The sequence below is a fragment of the Rhipicephalus sanguineus genome, chromosome 8 (genome assembly GCF_013339695.2).
Source record: "Rhipicephalus sanguineus isolate Rsan-2018 chromosome 8, BIME_Rsan_1.4, whole genome shotgun sequence".
Lineage (NCBI taxonomy): Eukaryota > Metazoa > Arthropoda > Arachnida > Ixodida > Ixodidae > Rhipicephalus > Rhipicephalus sanguineus.
In genome coordinates this window covers 107,695,500-107,720,327 of record NC_051183.1, presented here as the reverse complement: position 1 = coordinate 107,720,327, position 24,828 = coordinate 107,695,500, and the positions used below count along the sequence as shown (strand labels likewise).

The following is a 24,828-nucleotide window of genomic DNA, read 5'->3' as shown; positions in this document are numbered from 1 at the left end:
TGCGATGATTTCGTGTGGTGGCATCATCTTATGTGGCGTCAACGTGACGCTACAAATATTGGCGATTTGCGACCTCATGATCACGCTATGAGGCCAAGATCTAAGATCACGCGACTTCATACGGGTTCGTTTCGACACCTCTAACGCCAACGCTCGCTTTTATCGCTTCAAAATATATCCAAGCCTTTCACCTTAAAATATAAAGCCTAACTTGAACTAGAACCATCGCTTTCTTACCATTTCGCAAAAGTGTATTTGACAGACCACGCAGAAGGGAGGCCGTGCTTGAGTTTTGCTCCGCCAGTTGCCACAACGATCTCAGCTTCTCAATATCATTCATTGAAATCAATCTATTAATTTCAATCTTTCGTCCTTACAGTCTATTGGCCTTTACCTTAAGATATGCTCCGATATCTTATGTATCCAATATATGTCTTAACTTATACCAAACCCCACATTTCTAGTTATCAGAAGAGCTTTTAGGAATATTCTTAAAACCATAAGTAAGCGCTCGACCGGAAGTGTTTGGAAGAGAAACGAGAGTGTGCTCGTACCAATAAAGTCAGTTAGTTTTCTTTATTATTCTATCCTATAGGCCGAATGTTTTATCGAATTTGGACGATGTGGAAATGTGTCAGCGGTGTACATACCCCGGCTATGTTTAGCGCAGTGTAGTGTGTGTGTGCGTGTGTGCGTGTGTGTTTCGGCGTCGACATGGGACATTAGTATGCTTTGTAATGTGCTCAGGGTTGACCCACGAAACAACGTTTGCCAGCGCTCGGCACAGGCCACGCCGCAATGCTTCGGAAACTTCTCGATTGTATTAGACCATTCTCATAAGATTCCGCGCATTCCGCATGTAATTCAGTTCATTCCAGAGCTAACGCGAGCGCCAGCGATAACGCCGGAATGTGTCGCCCCTCATATACAAATGATGACGCGTTCCGCCACTGATTAGATTATCGACAACCGGCGTCCGTGCTCAATGATATCACAAATCTTGCGATTTTTACTCGCATGTACTGTGAGTGCCACTCTATTTCGTGGGCACAATTTCGTAAAATAAAGAGGTTCATATTTAACACACTCAAATTTACCACACCCTCCATACCGTCGTAACCAGTGACAATATTAAAAAAAAGAGAACTAAAGCTGCCTGATTCTAGAAAGCAATGTGAGCGATAACTGGCGATCACGCGGCAAGTAGCCTCCAACGCAATGTAGGGATGTTCGCGGAGGCCGCGAATTGCCCCCATTGATTCGAAGGTTGAATACCTTGCGCATTTTAAATGTTTGGGGTTCCAGACTGTTGATACATCCCCGCAGGGGCGTCTGCGCAAGCAGGCGTTTGGTGTGTAGCGACACCACGGACCCGAGCTAACGGGGGGTTTTGACCCCTCCCACGCCTAGCCGTGCGTGGCATTGCCGTCTCCGGGGAAAAGGGGATCGTGGGCGTTGAGCCGACGCCGGGTGATTGGACCTTCAAGGCAGAGGCAACACACCCCTTTGGCTTCAGCTTCACGTAGACGGAACCTCTGGGCTGACCCGCCCAGGGGAAATCGGCAGTCGCCTTTTCCTATCTCTCTCTCTCTCTACATCTTCGTCTTTCTCACTCACTTTCTATCTTTCCTGTCTGCTTCTCTCTTCTGTTTATTTCACCTTTTCCTGGCGGCAAGGGTTAACCGTGTGTGGCTCTCAACCTTGGGTAGACCATATTAAGTCATAGTGACGGCGTACTGCTGGCGTTGCGCGGACTTTTCACATGTTCTGCCACGTCCCCCTGTTGGGCTCCGTGGTGGGTGGTAGGCGCCGTTGCCGAACAAGCGACGTTTTCCATGGGACCCTCAAACCCCTCTTCCACCGATCGTGCCCCAAAAAGGGTACGCACCGATGCACCTGAATTCTTTTGGCCCCAAAACAACGACACTTTTCCGAAATACCACGTGGTTCACTGTGAACAATCATCTAAAAAAGCTAGAGCCATTTTACCTTTTCTCGTTGCTAAGTGCTTGAAAGACATTATAGGAACGGGTTATAAGGCCACAAAAATGGCAAGCGGGGACCTACTCCTTGAATTAAAAGACAAGAAACAGTACCTTAATCTGTCACATCTAGTCGAGTTTGGAAACATCCCCGTCTCTGTGAGCGCGCACCGGACCATGAACACTGTCAAAGGTGTAGTGTCCGATGAGGACCTGATTGGCCTCAGCGAGAATGAACTATTAGATGGACGGAAAGATTCAAATGTCACTCATGTCCAAAGGATCAAGATAAGGCGCGACAACACCGAAATACTGACCAAGCATTTGATCCTTACTTTTGTCTCCAGCACACTACCCGAGGTCATAGAAACCGGCTATGTCAAGCTTCCTGTACGACCTTTCATACCAAACCCGCGGCGATGCTTTAAATGTCAAAGATTTGGTCACGCGTCTCAAAGCTGCCGAGGGCTGCTCACCTGTGAAAAATGCGGAACGACGGGTCATTCTGTTGATGACTGCTCTGGCGGTGGGACTCGCTGCGCGAACTGTGAAGATGATCACCCTGCGTACTCAAGGTCTGCCCGGCCTGGAAGAAAGAGAAAGAAATACTCACGATAAAAGTAAAAGAAAACATAACTTTACTACGAAAAACTGCGCGAAATAAACAGGGACAAGTGAGACACACGCACAAGCGCAGAGTTTATTGAAGGAAGCACAAAAATATAAGTAACAAGAAAAACCACGTGAACGATTAGAGGTTGGCGGTTAGATAGTCTATCTCTAGTTTGTGTGCTTGTGCGCTTGTGCGTGTGTCTCACTTGTCCCTGTTTATTTCGCGCAGTTTTTCGTAGTAGTGGAATACCAACTCGCCCAACACTCAGTCCTTTTAAAACATAACTAGTGAAAACTTGAAAGCGCGAACGACGAAGACGAAACACATACAACAGGACTTGCGCTTAACTTGCAACTGGCGTTTATTGGAAACGAACATCGTGATATACCCCTGCATCAAGCTCATGCATATGCACTCGTCATCCCACAAAAGATAGCGTGGGTTTATTTTGAAAACATGATATTTGAAAACAAATCTACGGTGTATCAATGTACGTCGAAAGAAAAGCCACTTCAATTTCTTTTAACAGCAAAGAGGGGCTGCTGACACACGTATCACCTGCTTTCTTTATCAAGTAAGCCTCGACGATTTCACGTTCTGTTTTTGAACTGCTTTTTTTCAGAAAAGTGGTGTTGCAAAATAAAGGGGTACAAGCACATTGTTTGCAATGTTCTGCCAAGTGGCTACCGAATCCCTTTCTGACATCGTTATTGTGCTGTCTCGCCCTGTCATTGAAGCATTGACTAGTCTGTCCAATATAGACACGTCCACAACTCAAAGGAATATGGTACACTACGTTTGCAGTACACACAGTGTAGACAGTCTTATGATTGTTGTGACCGTTGTGACATTGCACGCGTTTCTTGGTCCTTTGAAGGTTGCAGACAGCTGATAGTCTGCAAGGCGCTGAAAAAACTAGATTGATATTATGTCGGTTAGCTATCTTCTTCAAGTTATGAGACACTTTGTGAAGGTATGGGATTGCATGCACAGGCCTTTTGTCAAGATTTTTTGTGGCCCGTTCCTTTGGCTGTTTTGATTTCTTGAGCAATGTCTCTCATACAGATGATACAACATGAAGTGAAAAAGGTACCCACTACGCCATAAATCACAATTTTTGTGAAGTTGGGAAGCACCTACTAAGCCATTATTCGTCATTCTGCGGAGAGGCGAGGCACCAGCCACACGTCTGTAAGGCATTATGTGCACTTTGTTGACGCGACGACTGATGACGACGAAGAATTATGGCTCAGCCCTTTGTATTGGGTTGCAAGCTTTAAACGGCCCACCAGTTATGTAATTTGCATTGGGTGACGCCCGGTCGCTATTTCCCTCTCCCGTCATGCTGTATAACATACGTTGACGTGGGAGAGAGACGGGGGGGGGGGGGGGGCGAAGAACTTTACTGAGACCCCGAGGAAATGAACCATGCGCTTATGGGCTTCCTTGGCAACCAATCCAAGTGTACTTGCGAGGAACCCACTACGCTATAAATCATTGTAATTTCACTGAGACCCCGAGGAAGTGGATCATGCGCTTATGGGCATCCTTGGCAACCAATACAAGTGCAGTTGCGAGGAACCCACTACGCTATAAATCATTCTAACTTTTGAGAAATAGGGCAGCAGGCACTGTGCCATTTTTCTTCATTCTACGGAGAGCGTTGGTACCTGCTAAACGCTTGTAAGGCATTATGCGCACTTTGTTGATGCTGTGCCTGATGACGACGAAGAATTATGGCGGAGCCCTATGTAATGGGTTGGAAGCATTGAACAACCTTCTCGTTGCGCAATTCGCATTGTGTGACGCCTGATTACAGAATTCGCGTTGTGCGACGCTTGGTGTTTTTTTTTTTACTCTTCTACCACGCTATATTGCATATGTTAATGTGGTTCCTTCCCGACATGAAGCCTGTATAGGACCTTCTTGCAAAGCAGCCTCAAGCACCGGCATGGCTCAGAGGTTGAATGCTGGGCTCCCACGCAGAGGGCCCATGTTCGAACCTCGTTCCACCCTAGAATTCTTTTCTTATTGCGTTTTTTTTTCTTATTTCGAGCGATACTGGTTACGGACACCGGCGGCGGCGGCGGCGGCGGCGGACAACTACGGCGCCAAAAACGGCCGGTGAAATGATCTCATAACAGCTTTCGCTGTAAAAGAACCAACATACTATAGCCTCGCGAACAATACCTACTCGTCCATAGACCTCAGCATCACATCTCCATCACTTCTGCCCCTACTAACATGGAAAGTCATTATTAATCCCTATGGAAGTGACCATTTTCCTATAGTTCTGAGCACCCCAATAGCTAATGAATGTCCTCCACAGGTTCCCAAGTGGCAAATTGACAAAGCCGATTGGGAACAGTTTCGTAAAATGGCTATCTTAAGTTGGACAAACATGCGTGCTTTAAGCATAGATGAAGCTGTAGACTACTTTACAGGTTTTTTTATTGATGCTGCAATGAAGTGTATCCCACAAACAGCAGGACTGCCTGGCAAACGACGTGTGCCATGGTGGAATACTGAGTGTCCAAACGCGCGCAAAAAACAAAATAAAGCATGGAGGCTGCTTCGGGACTCACCGACAGCCGAGAATCTGGACAGTTTTAAAAACATAAAGTCATAAGGCAGGTGAACTCGCCGATAGGCAAGAAGACAATGTTGCAGAAATTTTTATCGGGAATTAACTCATATACACAGGACGCTAAAGTCTGGAGCATGGTTAGTAGGGCAGCAGGCCGACAAGCACATTCACTTCCTCTAGTAAACACACAAGGTGACAGCTTGGAAGACCAGGCGAACTTCCTAGGCGCACACTTCGAACAGGTGTCGAGCTCGTCGCACTGTTCTGAAGCTTTCCAACGATACAAAACAAGAATAGAAAAATAGAAACTAGAGCGTTAATCCACAAAACACGAAGCATACAATGGACCTTTCTGCTAAGCTGAGCTACAAGCATCGCTTAATTGCTGCAATAATTCCGCCCCAGGCTCCGACCGTGTTGTATATGAAATGTTGAAACACGTGCCATTTGAAACACAAAAAGCCCTCCTTTCCCTGTATAATGCTGTTTGGTTTTCCGGCGAGATCCCCTCGGCCTGGAAAGAAGCCATTATTATTCCTATTCTAAAACAGGGCAAGGACCCATCCTCCGTTGCGAGCTACAGGCCCATTGCACTAACAAGCTGCCTGGGGAAACTTTTTGAAAAGATGATAAACCACCGACTTATACATTTCCTCGAAGCAAACAAATCACTTGACCCATACCAGTGCGGTTTTAGAGAGGGTAGATCTACCTCTGACCACCTTATCCGTATCGAGGCACAAATTCGCGAAGCTTTTGTCTACAAGCAATTCTTCCTTTCGGTGTTCGTCGATATGGAAAAGGCCTACGACACCACATGGCGCTTTGGAATATTAAGAGACCTATCACACTTAGGTGTCCGAGGAAAGATGTTGACCATAATCGAAAGCTATTTGTCCAATCGCACGTTTCGTGTTCGAGTGGGTAATGTCTTGTCCCGAATATTTGTCCAGGAAACTGGAGTGCCGCAAGGTGGTGTCCTGAGTTGCACACTTTTTATTATAACACTGAATTCCCTACTTCTGTGTATTCCACGGAATATGTTTTATTGCACATATGTCGATGACGCGCAGATCGGTTTTAAATCTTGCAACCTTTCAATGTGCGAGCTGCAGGTGCAACTTGGTTTGAACAAGGTAACCAAATGGGCAGACGAGAACGGGTTCAGCTTTAACGCGCAAAATAGTACTTGCGTATTATTCTCAAGAAAGAGAGGCCTCCATCCCGATCCAGACATTGATCTGCATGGTCAGCGGCTACCTGTGAAAATGGAGCATAGATTCCTCGGCGTAATTCTAGACACGAAACTAAGCTTCATGTCACACATAAAGTATATAAAGAACAAGTGCATAAAACCATGAATATTCTAAAGGTATTGTCACGCACTACGTGGGGTAGTGACAAGAAGTGTCTGATGAATCTTTATAAAAGCCTCATACGCACGCGCCTAGATTATGGGGCGATAATATATCAGTCTGCGACACCAAGCGCGTTGAAGATGCTTGACCATGTCCACCACTCGGGTATTCGTCTTTCTACGGGTGCCTTTCGCATCAGCCCCGTGGAAAGCCTCTACGTCGAATCGAACGAGTGGTCGCTCCACCTGCAGCGATCTTGCATGTCGTTTCTATACTATTTCAAAGTGAACGCAGACAACGAACACCCCTCACAGCCCACAATTATTGATTTATCTAGTTTTGCCCTTTTCGACCACCGTCCTTTGGTGCGACAGCCCTAATCACTTCGTGTGAGTGGCTTAGCTGAGGAAACGGGTGTGCCACTTTTCGAATACTGTCTATTGGCTTCCGCTGCACAACTACCGCCGTGGCGGTGGCAGCTTATAGACTGCGATCTTTCTTTCATGGAAGTAACGAAACACGCGCCTATTGCACATACCCGTACATACTTCCTTGAACTACAACAGAAATACACTTGTGCAGAATTCTTTACAGACGCCTCAAAGTCCAATACTTCTGTGTCTTACGCAGCCGTTGGGCCATCCTTTACGGATTCCGGTATTCTACACCCTGAATCAAGTATCTTCACGGCAGAAGCTTACGCGATACTTGCGGCCGTTAAACACATTCAACAATTAAAACTACAAAAGGCAGTTATTTACACAGATTCTCTAAGCGTGGTAAAAGCTTTAAAAACTCTGCAAAGACACAAAAAAAACCCCGTCTTTGTCTCGCTGTATTCTCTCTTAAGCACGACCTACGCACTCGAAGAACATGTCGTAGTGTGCTGCGTGCCAGGGCACCGCGAGATTCAAGGCAACGTGTTTGCGGACCAATACATCCTTAGCTATTCCCTCACTAGACCTAAAACACTTCCTGAAAAGAAAGCTCAGAGCCTTTTGGCAGACCATATGAGATATGCATACACGAAATAAGCCGCACGTTGTCAAACAGCATCTGGGTAATTGGCCGCCATTATCAAAATCACGCCACACAGGAGTTACATTCTGCAGACTTAGGATCGGTCACACATACAGTACACACACACACACCTTCTGTCCGGTGGCGAGCCACCTTTGTGTGATAGATGTGGTCAGCCACTCACTCTCCTTCACGTCCTCATTCAGTGCAAGGAACTCGATGCTAACAGAAAAAAAGCACATTTCATTACCCTACCGATAGCAATTTCCACTTCATTCTTCAATGTTCATCGGTAGGGACACGCTTTTTACATATCAGTCACTGTCTGCTTTTTTAAGCGATGTACAGAGTTTTCATGTCATATATGAAGGTGATCCGTAGCACGGCCTCTAAGCAGAGGTCGCTGCTCCGGTGAATACGTCAAAAACGGCACTTGCCTCCCGGCACTTGGACTCAAGGGCATTGACGAGGCTTTAGTGCTGATGTCATATCTTCATAGTTTTATTCTTGCGACCACTTGTCATTCATTCCACTACACATATTTCACGTCACTCTCATGATTTTAATATATATGTATATGTTTTACCCGCCTTTAGCGCGAGGAATTTTAAGGCCCCTATACAGCTACTTACCGCAACCATTGTTCACATCCTTTGTCTCATGAAGTGGCGCCCTTTGGCCATCAATTGGCCTTTGCGCCATTAAACACCACATATCATCATCAGACGGTTGATACATAGGAAGTAGATAACCTGATACCCTACATGCTTGGAAGGTCGAACGTTCGAATTTCTACAAACTAGGCAAGCAGTGGATTTGAGCCGTTCTTACGCTCTATATATCCTACCGCGTGATTACTACGTTGCTATCGACGCGCTACCATGCATTTCTGATAGCCGATTCTCACCTCACAACCGGTGTGTACAAGTTACTCTCGGGCACTAAAACTTACCAGTGTTTGTTTGAGATGTATGCGCTGAATAACACGCGTCAGTCGAAACCAATCGAAGCTTGGTTTGCGGAGTCTATTAACAACTCAGTTTCATGGATTGGCAGCCGGACTTGCCCCCAATGCTTTCGAGGTATTTCCATATATCAGCTTATTATTTCAATAAGTTCCTCTTCCACAACCATTGAGATGGGGCTAGTTGATATTAACATTTATAATTGTAGTTGTTTAACGTCGCAAAACCTTGACGTGATTATCAGGGGCCCCGTAGTAGAGGGCTCCGAAAATATCGACAACCTGCGGTTTTTAAGTCCGGAGCACTTTAAGGGCCCGGCTTGCAGTCGATCCATGCATCTCATGAGGCGTTATCAAGCTCACAGTAAAGCGCTCAATACGGGCCATAACAAGGCTAGCAATGCTCAAAACCGGGTTAAAATGAACTGATAAGGTCTACAGTAATATAATTAACAAAGACAACGAAGTACTAATTACAGCCCAAAATGGCTAACAGTGCTTCGGAAACCTGCGCCTGACTCCCGTGCCGCGCAAGAGATGGCGCCACCGCCTCGCCAGAAGTGTGATAGCTCCTCACACGTGCACTTCGCCGGAGCTTGACTGCAGCATGTTAAAGTGGAAGCAACCTGACGGAACTCACTGCAGACGATAGTATCCCAACTGACGTAACAAACAGGAAGTCGAGAAAGCGCATCAAAAAGCAGTGCGCATGTTGCACACCGCGTTTTCGAATCTCCCTAACAAGATTCTACCCGTGCCGGTGAAACTCTACATGCTTACCTTAAACATTGACGTCATCGTCGGTGCCGTAAACGGAGCAGTGGGGACTCTATGAACGGGAATCGCTGGGTGTCCGTGCTACGCACTTCCTCGGGTTTCAAAGTAGTGGAGCTGCATTTGTTTTTTTAAGAGCACGCTGTGCTGGGCTAGTTAGTTGTTGCATAGCTAGATGACAGACCTGGCAAACGTTAGGAACGAGAAGAACGAAGAAACAGAAAGAGCGACAGCTAACAACTATATTTTTCGGAAGTACACAGGATATAAAGGCATTCAAAATATGCGCAGACCTAGATACTAACCGCACGTGGAAGAAAAACAAAATAAGATATGAAACGCAGATCACAACCAGGGTACCTAGAGCGCAGCTAAACAAAACTATTGATTTCCTAATATAACAGCGGTGAACAGATGCTAAGGGAACACTTTTTTATCAATTAAGTACGGGACATGTGTGATGTCTTACAAGCGACGCACTGCCGCTCCCGGCAAGAAGGTGTGCCGCCTCTCCAGGACTTGCAAGCACCGGCTTCCGGTCACTCAGCCGCGCGGCCACAGCGAAAGGGATATTGGGTTACTCTTTCCCCTTGAAGGACGCAGTGCACGGACAGCGCCTTCGCGAACTGGCGCCGTTATGCAAAAATAAAGCAGTTCGTACCTAGCAGCCGAGTGGTGTGGTTTTTCCCGCGCAACCGGCGGAACGCCACACAAATATCGCAACGTAAAAAATATGGTCGCACTCGCCGTTAGTCTGTACCATGTTGGGCTCCGTACCGCAGTTTGATAACACGCGCATACATGGAAGGAGCCGGGATGCGTTGGCTCGAGAACTTCTCGAACTTCTATATATATATATATATATATATATATATATATATATATTATATATATATATATATATATATATATATATATATATGTGTGTGTGTGTGTGTGTGTGTGTGTGTGTGTGTGTTCTTATGTCAGCGTGCCGTCGGTATTGCGCCACAATAATGAATTTCAAACTGTTAGATTTAGATGGCCCTTAGATGGCGTCGTTGTCATATCCATCTTAATCCTTTTCTGCGTATCCCTGCACGCCCTCTGTGAACGTTTTCATTGACGTTATATTAGGAAATGAATAGCTTTGTTTAGCTGCGCTCTAGATACCCTGGTTGCGATCTGCGCTTCGTGCCTTATTCGGTTTTCCCTCCCCGTGCGGTTAGTATCTAGGTCTGCGCATATTTTAAATGCCGTTGCATTCTGTGTACTTCCCAAGAACAATATTAGTTGTGAGCTGTCACTCTTTCTGTCCCTTGTTTCATCTCGTTCGTAACGTTGCGCCACTTGTTCCAAGTGGCGCACGTTACGAACACACTCGAAATGCATGTACGGTGTTTATCATAATCGTTAAGGCGAGAGAAAATAACAGTTTGGTTTTCAAGAAGCGTGAAAGCATGTTCAGCATTAAAGGGTTCTGAACATTACCTTCTTGGCAATGCTTCATATCACGAAACAGCGCTGACACACGGGACAAGAAAGACACACAGGACTTGGCGCAATCCAGCACAGTCCGCGCAACTTACGGCACGAACCTGTTCTCCGTTTCATACAACAGGTACAATGCTTTGGAAGTACGGAAGAAGTTCGGTGTCAGCAAAATATATAAGTCCACGCGGCTCTCCCTGGGATTTTGTCGCTGTAAACGTGGCCTCCGCGAATGACCCCGGCTGCGCGCTACTGGAACTAATCGCAGAGGCCACGCTACGAAAATAAAGAGACGCTAAGAGACCCAGAAAAGCCCATTGAGAAAAGCATTAATAACGAGGTTTAATTATTACTAAGGCACAAATAATGATGATTTATTACTCAGTCTCACAACGAAAAACGAAATCACATTACGGGTGATAATGTGATTGAACTATTTCTTGGTGCGAACGCATCTACTGCAAAAAGTCTCGCTAGCTTCCATATCGTTGCACCTGATGTATGAAATGCAGTGCGCCTCGCGCAAACGGCTACTCTGTGAGTGCGCCGAGCTCTCGTGACCAATTTTATGCGACTCCGCAGAACGTCACTTTTTGTCGTCCTTCCGCAGGAATGAAAAAAAAATGTTGTCGAAGTTTGCACAAAGCCGCACAAGGCTTGAGACAGCGAAAGTGGACGACTCTGAAGACAAATCTGGTTGCTTCTAGGTTGCTTCTAGGCCTTAGGTAGGTGATGAGGGTTGCTTCTAGGATGCTTCTAGGTTGTTGCCAGGATTTAGCTAGGTGATGCTAGGTTGTTTCTACGTTGATTCTCAGCGCAGAGAGATTCGAGTTAAAGCACAGGCAGTCACAGACACGACACGGATGTCGAAACTCAAGGGGTAGAAAGTCGCGCTGAAGCCAAGCGCTTGCACCTCTCATAGATCTACGGGCACGTCGTCGTAGGCGTATGCGTAGGCGTTCTATCGGTACGGGGTCTTCTGGTGGCCGCCGGTGCCTTTCCCGCTACCTAGTATTCTGTCGTTGTACGTACTAGGGGTCTTCGGCTCGCCGCCGTTGCTTCGGAGCCATTTGTTGTTGGGCTAACTGTTGCCTTTATTTCTAGTGGACCAGTGGTGGGTACTGGGATTTACCCGAATTCTGTGGCACATACCCTTTTATGATGATGATAGTTTTGTGGTTCGTCTGAGAAGGAACGATTTGCTAAACAGCTTCGCCGTTAAAATATCTGAGGACACCTAAGCACTTCCTATGAATTCAAAATGAGAAAGCAATAATGTCAAATTGAATATTCGAGCAAGGAAGCAGAAGCAGCTGCCATGCGTTGCAACGCCGCATGCCACCGTCGAGCTGCGCGACGAGTGACCGAGGAAGCAGCAGCTAGAGAAGAAGACTTCTGCATACGCGCAGCCCTTTCATTATACACACGCCGCCGCCTCTGTGTTAATTTTCCACGACGCGCACCGTTTCGCCATCACATGGCTATGTGAGCCGTGACGACGGAAGCTCGATGTCTGGTTTTTCGCCTCATGAGCCATATAAGGCTTTCGCTTCTACAGAAGAAGCCGCAGCACCCAATCATTATGATACGGTTCCTTCAGGCGTCTGTGTTTACACGCGCTGAAAACCGCGACGAAGTGCGACATAATTACGTTCACACTACATGTATGCACCCATGATGCTTCTAAGCGATATGTTCGAGAGAAGGGAGGAAAAAAAACGAGGAGGGAGGGTCACGCGACAATCTTGAAGCCCAGGCATCAAAATGAAACAGGATCATGCTGGGAATTCTGACCAGCGCTTGTAGCGCGAGGGGGGGGGGGCGGCGTCGAAGGAGGTTGCCTTGTGGCCGCTAGGCACGCGTACTCGTCAGTTATTTTTTAGGCGCGAAGCTCCTTATAGCATCACCTGGTCGGTCGTCGCTCCATCCGGTGTGCCCCCGCTGTCGCGTCTCCCGTATCATTCAATAGATGGCGCTGTCCCATAGAGATGCATGCAAACTGCATTGAGATGACGATATACTAGGTGACGCTGTCCCATAGAGATGTGTGCAATATGTGTGCAAAAAAAACGAAATAAAAGCAGCGGCACCCTGCACGCTAGATTGCGTGCAGTAATCAAAGCGACGTATCGCTTTAATTACTGCTGGGCAAAACCACTGAACATTTCACGGTGTAACCATGATTGCTTCAGGAGCTTCGCCCAAGCTCTTCATCATTCACCCGTGGATATGCTGTAATTTTTTTCTACGACCCCAGCGAGAAAGACAACGAAACAAGAGCATGATGGGAATTGTGACATCAAGACGAGGAGGTAGCGGCTTCAGAGGCTTCTGGACGCTATGCGCGTTCCCTCCTATGTTTACCCCCGGTGCTTCAAGCTGGTAGGTCACGGGGAAGATGCAACCCAATCCCCACAGCAGCTGCGTGTGAAAAATGAACGTCAAACATATTTTTGATCCCCCGTGACTCTGCTGTAATATTCTAAAATTGCTGAATCCTAGCAGTGTCGTAACTCTCGAAGTTATTCTAACGCATTTCTCTAGCATGGGCTATCAATTACCACTTTTTTTTTTCGAAACCATCAGATTCCCAAAAACATTTTCTTTGGGGCAAAAATATTTATGCAGTTTTAATGTCAGCTGTGTTTTAACAACCTGTAATTCTTGGCAAGAAACTGAACTTTATTGTACTTGCTGTACGCTACTTAGTAACGAGTACGTTACTAAGTTACCGAAAAATGTAAGGCGTTACCGGTAACGCCATTACGTTTAACGCGTTACCGCCAACACTGCATACAACCAAAGGAAAGCGCAGCACCCTCACTGCAAAAGAGCCCCGCTACGCTGGTCTAATGGTTATGGCGCTCGACTGCCGACCCGCAGGTCGCGGTATCGAATCCCGGCCGCGGCGGCCGCATTTTCGATGGAAGCGAAAATGCTCGATGCCCCTGTGTTTAGATTTAGGTGCGTGTTCGAGAACCCCGCGTGGTCGAAATTTACGGAGCCCTCCACTACGGCGTCTCTCATAATCACGTCGTGGTTCTGGGACGTTAAACCCCGACAATTATTAACAGTTTTTGTTTTATTGGGTATCGCCCGCATATTTTTACATCCTGTTTTGTTGCACCAATGCCAGCAATATTTCTGCGCAGTGCAGTCTAGTCGCAGCTAAATCTCTTGTCTTAATATTGCACACAGAGATTCACGTTATCTCCCAAATCTTAAAAACAACATCACTAATAATTAAATCATCTATTTAATTAGGCGGTCGACACACATCAATCTAATCAAATCTGACACCGGAAAACACATAACGCGTCGCTATGGCTACAGGAGTAACGGAGTGATTTCAGCGCAATACCATCGCGGAAGATAAAAAACCGTGGTAAATAATAAGGCATACAAGTATACGTTACTATTTTATTCGAAGTTCTCATCGTTGTAAGCGACAGCAGTTTTAAGAGCAACACAATAATTGTTGTCGTTTTACGTCCCAAAACAACAATATGATTATGACGGACGACCTAGTGGAGGCCTCCGGAATTTTTTATCATCTGGTGTTCTTAAACGTGCGCCTAAATTTGAGCACATGGACTTCTAGCATTTTGCCTCTAACGAAGCGCGGCCACCGGAGCCGCCATTCGATCCCGCTACCTTCCGGTCGGCATTTAGCCACAATAGCCACTAGACTACCACTGCGGATGATTTGTAATTGTTAACATGAAACTCGTAGCGCTCAATATTTGTTGCATTTGGTGCCAGTTTATGTTTAGTTGCTTGCCGCCCCCATTGTTTGGCATCGTTGTTTGGTGCTCTAATGCCTGCAATATTTCTCAGCAGCGCTCTATTCCCAGCTAAATCCCTTGAATAAATACTCATTTCAGGTTAGCTTCCAATTCATTATTGTGACAGCACTTCACACCATTCAATCGCTCCTGGAATTGGGCTCGCACCTTGTGCGTTGCACAGTCCTTCAAGGTCTCGACGGAACGCAGTCGACACAGAGTTTATCAAAACCGGCACCGGAAAACATAATCTCACCACAAGGGCCGAAAGACCACCGAGTTGCTTACAGTGCAATACTGACGCGGCGCATAAGCGGGTTTAATTAATTTAAAAGCAGCCTAAATATTTAAGGGCCCACTAATATGTGACTGTTTTATTCCTAGTTATAACCGTCTTTACAAAAGGGGTTACATGAATGACATAGCGAGATTAAGAGGCTGTGTTTTGCATAAAGAAAGCGGTCGTATAGATGCGTATGTGTGTATACAGTACAATGCATACAGTCCAGTCGGAAGGGTATTATGCATGTTTATTAGGAATATTTAATTATGTATATATTATCCGCGGCTCATTTTTCGGAAACAACCTCGAACACTACATGAAGCTTGTCGTCCGCGACATATCCTTCACGTTCAAGATCGTCCAACAGAAAGGGAGCGCCAAAAAGCCATGCTGGTAGATTACTTTCTTTGTCGGGCCTTGCCAAGTACATAAAAGTGTTCCAAGTTACATCCTCCTTTCTGCACTCTTTGTTTTGCGATGGGTGTTTAATGGTCAGCTGAATCTTTTCTTTGAACGGCCATTGAAGAGCGTCGTCGATCACTCCTTTGCGCAGCTGAAAGCGAGGACGCAGGTAAACACGCTCTCCCTGTTTTTGAAAACATACGCCTGGCGACAGGTGATAGCCAGAGATGTACTTCTTTTCCGTCCAATAAAGACCAGGTCCACTTGAGCAAGCCCTCTTTTTCATGGCTCTGAATCCCTCTACAACGAATTCGTGTCGCTTGACATTCATTCTGCTTAGAGCTACTGTTTCTTCGTAATTTATTTCACTTGGACTGGTTTGCTTTACGCAGTCCTTTACTTCAACAATCCTGGCGACAGTTTGTGCGCAGTCTTGGCGGATGGTTCTCGCGGCAACTTCCAACTTCCAACCACCCTCACCACTACAAAATTGTCTTAAGTCAGCTTTGAGAGAGTTTGCTGTGTCTTCTTTGAGTCGTTGCAAACTTCGCTCCATGCCTTCTTTAAGTGCTTCTTGTGAATTGCTTATTGTTCCTGCAAGCTGCTGCAGCTTTTCACCGTGATCATTTAGAGTTTCATGAGTTGCTTCTGACGAGGACGCAACGCTGCCCAATGCGCTAGTTCTGCTGGATATTTCCTGCAGTGTTTCTTTCATTGTGTCCATGCAATGTGAAATATCATTGAGGCGGTTACTTTGAACCTGCGTAAGGTGGTCTAGTCTCTCTTTCATTTCACCTACTCGTGCGTCTATGTTTGCATTCAAAGCCATCATCAATGCGTTTTCGCCAGAGATGTTAGTTTGCGGACTCCCGGACGCCACAGACATCACGTGATCCCTGCACTCGCTCTGCAAGTGCGTGCACACATTATTACACCGTACAACCATCGAACATCTCGGACAGGCAGTGGAGTGGTGGTCACAGTCTTTGCAAAAGTGCTTGTTGAGTTCCGATGCAGGCAAAACAATGTCGCAGCCTCGGTCTTCGTTCCAGCACCTAACCTGATGGAGAAAGAAAATAAACAACTTTTCAGTCATTTGTACATTTAGATAAACGTTTATAATTTCTACCACCTCAATGTCATTGATGTATGAAGTCGGGTTGCGCAGACAGCTTCCGATATTCAAAGCACTGTGTGCATTAAGCAGATAAAAAAACAGCCAGTGACCATGTCTCATGACATAGAGCAGATAGAGGTTTATATTTGGGAGGATGTAGCTGAATCGCTCAAGCTCATATAACTTTTTCACAGGCGGTCTCCAACATATCCTCGCAAGATGATAAAAAAATAAAGCCGCAATCCCCATGATAAAATATTCTTGGAGATCCCACGGATTTTGGGTATCGATCTCACGTGAAGCAGTAGGCGAGTAGTAGCCTATGCCGGAATATTTCCATTTATTTATTTATTTATTTATTTATTTATTTATTTATTTATTGATACTGTCAACCCAGAATGCGTCGTTACATGAGTGGAATAAGTAAAAAAAAGGAACATACAAGAGTGCTACTTTCTGACATAATAACATGCTCTACAGATGAAACAACATAGATCAATAATATTATGCAAGTTTCAAACATGTTCGAACAAGTGAGCTATACTAAAACCGTTGATCCTCGGCTTACATAATGAAAGAGAAGCGTTGCGCACAAAGGTACACAATGATTTATGAAGAAGTGTTTCGTTTAAACATATAGACCAGAACACAGCGAATTCCATGCGCATCGCCATATTTGCATCGCGCGTCGCGCCATCTATCGCACACGTGACAAAACAACACGCGTGGGCTGCCACGCCAGCAGACGCTACACAGAGCAAACGTGAAACTTCCGAAACTCAGCCCGCCGGAGAGCGTGTTTCGCGTCTTTTCCAGCCTGGCCATTTTCGCTGATTTTATTGGAACATCAAGAACATCTTCCTCATGCAAGTCCACAATGTATACAGTACGTGCTGAGTGGGCTGCGGATGCAGCCTCGTCAGATACGTACGCTGTTACATTTGTAAAAAAAAACGTTCTCGCTGTAGTACGCGTGAATCGTAATTGCAGTGCAGCTCACGAAAGAGTGAAATGATGTGTTTTGTTGCCCCATATTACAAGTTGTGCGCAAAGTTTTGTGAAAGCTCATCATTTCAGCATGCATGCATCGCGAAATAATTAGAGTACGCTTTACGGGTAGTTTCGCGGAACGTAATTTTTGTTTCACGGGCGCTCTTACAATAATGTGTCATGCTCATAAAAGCGTGCTATCAGAGAGTATAACCTGAAGTATCGTTCAGCGATCCCTTTTGGAAGCTGCCTGCGCTATTTTATTCTTGTAACGATGGTGCTTTACGAGCGAAACTGTGCTACTCTTAGTTAAGCCGGTTAGCTACGCCTGCGACGTAAAGGACACTGGCGCGAGTACTGTTTACTTACGTGCCAATATATGTATTATGTGCAGCTGGGTGCCTCGTGTCGAAATAAATTTGGGGACATCAAACACTGAAATGAAAGCACGAAATACTGGCCAGCTGTTGAGGAGCACCGTGCCATTTATTACCTTTTGAAGACGAAATCTTGAAGGCGTGGATGTCATCAAAAGCACTAAAGCTTAATACTACGTTGAAACTGGCAAAGCATGCTGATTGCTTGTGCTTGAAAGCACTACCTTGCACTAGATTTTCGTCAAAGGAAACGCTCAAAGGTATGAAGTGCACCCCCACACAAAGCTCACGCCTGCCTTCAACCCAGATGCGTGTCACACAAATTAGGCTCGCAAAATGAAATAGGTGGCCATCACACTGCAGAATACACGCTGTCAGTGTACTTACTCGCGCATTTTCACTCGGCTCCTAGTTTTTTTGCTTGAATCACAGTTATCCACTCGCGGCGAAGCTGAAAACACCGCACCGGCACTATTTCCGTGGCGCGTCATAATTGTCGCAGACAACGCTAATATCCTCTTGTTGCGCAGCTTGTTTTGGCATCCAAAGACGACGCAGTAGTGCCCAGACGAGCTCTTATACGCAGAAGCAGCGTGAACGGGCACTTTTTCGTATTTTAAAGCCTCAGAACTGCAGCTTGCCCTGTTTACTTGGTGCAGCCCGCGCGCGCCTTGGCAGCCCCGGTCAGCCCGGCGTCTGGGTGCGAGAGTATCCGCTCGGCTCGCCAGCAGCCTGGGTGCGAGACAGGCGTGCTCTGGTGTATGGAATGTTGCAATAAGCAGGCTTACAAATGAAACACTTCTGAGAACAAATAACTCTTGATCAATGTCGTCACTGGCGTCAAAAATAATTAGAAAATATAGGCTCAACTTCTTCCATAAATTCACCTAAGGACGTTATTTGCACTAAAGTATCGGGGAGTCCGTTCCAGTCATCAATGGCCCTAGGGAAAAAACTAAATTTAAAACAATCGCTAAGACAGAAGGTGGAGGAATGTACATACCGTGTCTGCGCATAAAATGTCTCTCTTTGGATGTTAAAGTAATCAGCTTTGTTTATGGTAATGATATTATGAATAATAAGGAAGAGAAACTTTAGTCTTTCAAGTGAACTCCTGGAATCTAATGAGGGCAGTTTGGCGACTTTGTTAAGTTCTGAAGGGGAGTCATGCCGCCGATACTTGTTATAAAAAAACCTTAACGCGAGACGTTGAATTTTACCAAGTTTAGATAAAAATGTTACTGTGTATGGGTCCCATATTATTTTTGCGTACTCTAAAATGGGTCTGATTAATGTTTTGTATGCCAGAATTTTTATTTTAGGAGGTGCGCTGTGAATGCGTCTTCTTAAGGGCCATAGTGCATTCCGTGATTTGATAAATACGTCATCAATATGAGTATTCCATGTTAACTCAGACCTTATGGTGACACCAAGGTAGTTGTGCGCGGACACTCTTGTTAAGACGGTGCTGTCAATGGAATATGTGTGAAGCATAGCTTTGTTTTTTATCGTAACCGACACGACAACCGTTTCTTTTTGTGTTTAATACCATTTGCCAAGTGTCGCACTAGGTTTTAATATTTTGCAAGTTTAATTCAAGAAGAGTTTGGTCATGGGGATTTTCTATTTTATTATATAGGACACAATCGTCTGCAAACAACCGAATGGGTACTGTGATAGTAGTGGGCATATCATGAACTGTACGAGCAGCATGGACCGTGAACCGTACGAGGAGCATGGACGTAGTTTGTTTAATTTAGTAGTTGTGCGCATATCGCAGGCTTGCCAGCCATATCGGACACACCGAGGTGTAAAGGGTAGCTCATGGTCCGACGTGACGTCAGCACTCACGTTTAAGCGTTGAAAGTTTTATCGCTACAAAGTGTACGCTACGGGGCGGTGATTGGTATATCATAAATAGCCGTCGTCGTCGAGCAACGCTTAACTATAGATTGCGGAGACAATGTTTATTGTATTAGTAAAAAAGCGGAAAGCGAACACTGCAACCACAGCTGACGCGTCGCCCAGAGATAACGCTTGTAAACGCTACATATTCAAAAGGTGATTGAAGCTCTGGCGTGGCTCTGTGGTAGAATACTTTACTGGCATGCAGAATGCCTGGCTTCGATACCGGCTCGAGCCGCAATTTTCTTGTTTAATTCCATCAGGCTATTTCACCCATCGACAACGCCGCCGACGACAGTACCACATTTTCCGCAACTCGGAATCATTAACGCTGTCGCGTTAAAATTCCCCAACGCAGGGTTAATATGGACAATGAATCACATTTGGTGTATGCCCGCATACCACTTTATGCGAGTATGGCCGTGTTATGCGGGCATGTGCAACACGTGACTGGTGAAAAGGGTTTCGAGATATACGCGATGGGAAAGTAACGTTATTCTTGATCTCTGAATCGTTTTGGTCATACACTCATGTCTTATGGCAATTGTCGTTTATACCAGGCTGAGAAGACGACGACGAGAGCGCCCAGATGTAGATAGATAGATAGATAGATAGATAGATAGATAGATAGATAGATAGATTTGAGGAAGCAACAATCTGGGTGGAGGGGTGCTCTTGGGGCCATTCCTCCCCCCCCCCCCCCCCGTCTTGGATTTAGGCGAGTCATAGGAATTATTATGCATTTTTTAATAATTATTACATTGTTACAAACGCCAATATTGAACACTGCAATCACAGTTGACGATGCCGCAATTTGACGCCATTCTTGGGTCTTTTTCGTAAGAAGTTTCAAGCACTGACGTAGCTCTTTGAATGAATACTTGACTGCCACGTATAATACCTTGGTTCGACTGCGGCTCGAACCGCGGGTTTTAAATCTCTGAGTCCCTCTGGGCCTAAATTTGCGGAAAAGGCACACGTTCACTTCGCTTTGCATCAGTTGCTTCACTTGCAACCCGATACATTCGCGGGCGATCGCAAAAACCGCAAAAAAAATGGGAGGGGTGGTGATAAACAGCCAGTTTCGGCATCTTGAATACCTGTTATCCATGCTATATACGAGTCACCAAAACTGATCATCTAACTATATAAAAGCAGTTTCAACTGAAAGCCCAGTGTGCCCAAAAAAGTAATATAATCAGCGCTGTTTTATTAAAGTCACGCAAAAATCGGAATTCACGGAGGTCTCTTTTGTTTCCCGCCGCCGAGCGCTGCCATCTTGGACTGGTTCGAACGTTTAAAGTTTCGCCTTTCCGTTATAACCATCCTCGCACGAAATGTCTTCATTGGGAAGCGGAGAAAGAAAGAATAATGATAAAGGCAGGTCTAACGAAATTCGCGGTGTATGCAAACGTCCTTTTGTTTGTTGCTGCGGCAGTTTGTGCTGTGATACTACCGGCGGAGTGCTCGAATGGCGCTCGCCTATCGGCCCGATGAAAACAGCTGGCGCGTCTTTGTTGGGAAACTACGTGAGCGTTAACAGCGGCGAACAGACACTTCTTTAGACTAGTTCGAAACGAAAATCATGCAGCGCCGTACGGAGAGCCAAGCGCAACCTTTATTTGTTCGTGTGCGGTGACAGAGAGGAAACGCTATCGCGAGCCTGAGACGAGCCGGTGATGGCGCCGAGCTAAAAAAGAAAGAAAGAAAGAAAGAAAGAAAGAAAGAAAGAAAGAAAGAAAGAAAGAAAGAAAGAAAGAAAGAAAGAAAGAAAGAAAGAAAGAAAGAAAGCAAGAAAGAAAGAAAGAAAGCGCAGCACAGTCACAGCGAACGCTGGAAGAGCGGCATTTCTAGAACCCCTTCTAAACTCTCTTGTGGCTACTCATACAAGTACACCTACAGGGCACCCACTACGCCATGAATCATAATTTTTGTGAAGTTGGCAAGCACCACTACGCCGCTATTCGTCATTCTACGTAGAAGTAAGGTACCCGCTACAACCTGTAAAGCATTATGTGCACTTTGTTGATGCGGCGGCTGATGACGATTAAGATTTATGTCTGAGCTTTTTGTAATGGGTTGGAAGCTTTACACGACACAACACTCAAGTAATTCGCATTGCTTGACACCCCGCCGTTATTTCACCCTCCCACCACGCTACATCACGTATGCTAACGTGAGAAATAGAGAGGAAGAGAGAGAGAGGAAAATGACTTTATAGAGGCCCTGATGAAATGGATCATGGGGGCCTTATCGGCTTTCTGGTCAGCTAATACAAATGCACTTGCGAGGTACCCACTACGCTACAAGTCGTCATAATCTTTGTGCAGTGGCAAAGCAGCCACTATGCCATTTTTCGTCATATTGTGGAGAACCGTGGTACCTGCTACACATCTGTAAGGCATTATGTGCACTTTGTTGATGCTGTGGCTGTTGAGGACGAAGAATTACGGCTGAGCCCTTTGTAATGGGTTGGAGGCATTCAACGACCCCACTGGTTGCGCAGTTCGCACTGTGTGACGCCTGGTTACATGTGTGACACCTGGTTGATGTTTTGCTCTTATACCACGCTATATTACATATATTAATGTGGTTCCTTCACGGCATGAAGCCTGTAGAGGGTCTTTTTGCAACGGTATTTCAAGCAGCGGCATAGCTCTGTGGTAGAGCACTCGGCTCCCACGCAGAGGGCCCAGGTTCGAACCCCATTCTATCTTAGATATCTTTATTCCGTTTTTGTTGGTGTTGTTATCTCGCGCGATAGCGCTTACGAACAGCGGCGGTGGTGGTGGTGGTGGCGACAGCACAATCACCGATGTCATCGATTCATGCACTCCGTGTGACAACGCAAAGATGCGGGGCTGACAGCGCAGCCGATCCCTCTGCGCTAGTTCCCGCTGCCTGTACGCGCGTCCACGGGTTCTTGCTCTGTCGAGGGGCGGTGCCTCTAATGTCACCGTTAGATTAACGAGGCAGGCATACTCAACAGCCTTTAACGGCAGACGTGTGGCTTGTACACCTCATTCATGGCAAAGCAGTGCAATGCATGTTGTCATCGCGCTTTTTTAAGCAGTGGCAACCTCGAGAAATGATTACCATGTGACGTCATAACGGCAATAAACGCCATCCCCGCCACCGTAAGTTAATCCTTACGAGGGAAAAAGGAGATTAAATTTGCTGACATAATTCCTGGGTTCCATCAGTCAGCTAGTGGGATCACTCTGCGAGTAAATGCGGTATGAGTGAATCAACGCAGCTTTATTTTCTATAATTTCTTCTTGCCCGGCTACGCCTTTCCATAATAACTTTATACATAGAATATTAGCGCAAAAGGCTTTATGTCATTTAGGAAATCCTACCTTCCTTTTGAGCAGGTTCCCCACAGGAAACTCCATCCATTGGACATCTTCTTCCAAGGCTCGTTGACCGTCGAGTGGACAGCAGTGCCCGCCATCGTTGCGGCACTGTTCGTAGCACTTATTGCAGAAAACGTGCAGGCAAGGCAGAAATGCGGTCACTCTGGTCACTAGGCCGCACGCTTTGCACATTATGTTAGGTGGAATTGGTTCCACGAAGTTCAAGGCTCTCCAGTCCAACTCGTCAGAAAAACCGACCAACATGTACCGATGCCTCGGAGTAGGCATGGTGAATGAAGCAGCCGCTCGCTAACACAGCCGAGGCAAACACCCACCGCTGATACCTCGGAACGCTGTCGATAGTCTTTCGTAGCGGCCGTTTCCATGACTACTATCGCACTTATGGCGCTTCCGCGCGGCGGTCTGCCACGGCATATTACGCGCTCCTATACTGTCGCAAGGAAATGTGCGCATGCCAGGAGTGTACTGACAGCTAAACAGCCCGTGTGCTCAAGGGCTCACCGTATCAACAAATTCTTTTAGGCATTGCTTCAGAAAACAAAATGTAAGAGCGAGAACTGTGTTCCCAACGAGGATTCCCAACGAGGATTTAAAGGACAAATACTTGCAAGCAGACTATTGCACCCATCTCCATTGGTAAGATAGCTTATCGCACACTCAAACGGTCAATTCAATGCACTTTAAGGCGCAACAATAATTGTTTTTCATATGTGTCTTTACCGGTTTCTTAAAATAATTGGCCGTGACGCTGCTGCAGAAGCATAAATTCACGTGACTGTTGCTTATTTATTAATCTTAGTTAAGTTTTTTTAAATCATATTTTTTAGTATCTACCAGGTGCGCTGCAATTTCAAAATGAATATCTACCGATATACAAGTCAGGAACAAAACCACCCTGACAGGCCGTGTAATGCGCATTGCAAATGAACGGACCTGTACTTTAGTTAAATAGCGGGTGTTAAAGGAAGGGAAGCGCAGTACAGCAAGTCCAAAAATTAAGTGAAGTGTGCGCCGCAATTGGTCTTGCTCAATGAAACACCACATGTCGTCATCAGAAATAAAATGATGTGACCTGGTCAGCAACTTCAAATAGTTCAATCTGTGTCAGCTATTCTGAGACCACTGAAGGAATCCGCTCAAGAATAATGGATACTACTGAACAGCCATTCGTCCCGCTTAGCAGATAGAGATAGAATGATGATGATAAATACGATGATGTTTGTATAGGTGCTGTTCTTGTTCATATAATTACCGGCCCTACCACAGCAGAAAGAATTATAGCAGCTTCGCACTAGTGATGCCAAGCCTGAAGGAAGAGCGGCGCTGGGTCGCCTTCGTTGTTTTTCTTATGTTTATTTATTTATTTCTTGTCTTTCTTTCTCTTCCTCTCTGTTTTTTGTATCTGTTGTTGCTTTCTATTTCTGTCTTTCTCTTTCTCGCTTTCTCTATCTGTATATCTCTCTCGTCCCTTCTTTTTGGTCTTCCTGCTTATTTCACTCTTTTTATTTGATACTGTTTATTTCTCTCTTTCGTTCCCTTTCTATCTTCCTCTCTGCTTTTTCTATTTTTTATCCGCGTCTGTTTCTTTTTTTTCCCTTTCTCTCTCTTTCTATGTCTTTCTATCTTTGTATCTCTTTAATCCCTTCATTTATCTATATTTATTTTTATTTTCCTCTTTCTTTCTATTGCTTTTTTTTCTCTCTTGCTGTTTCTCTCTTTCTTTCTCTCTCTTTCTGTCTCCCTATTTCTCTTTTTTTCTGCTTCTTTCTTTCTATCTATCTCTCTACACATGCTCCACTTCGGTGAGCAGAGTTTTCGTTTAGC

At 45.6% G+C, this 24,828-nt stretch overlaps 1 protein-coding gene across 1 annotated transcript in view; it reads right to left on the bottom strand.

Annotated features, from left to right (window-relative positions):
- Positions 1–23,304, bottom strand: part of LOC125759481 (uncharacterized) — a 48,106-nt gene extending 24,802 nt beyond the window's left edge. Inside the window, exons 1-2 of the mRNA XM_049418323.1 lie at positions 22,987–23,304; positions 16,034–16,298 (exon numbers count right to left, since the gene is read on the bottom strand). Of these exons, the coding sequence (XP_049274280.1) occupies positions 16,034–16,298; positions 22,987–23,271 (550 nt within the window). The 5' untranslated portion in view covers positions 23,272–23,304. The remainder of the gene's footprint in view (positions 1–16,033; positions 16,299–22,986) is intronic.
- Between the last annotated feature and the right edge of the window lie 1,524 nt (positions 23,305–24,828).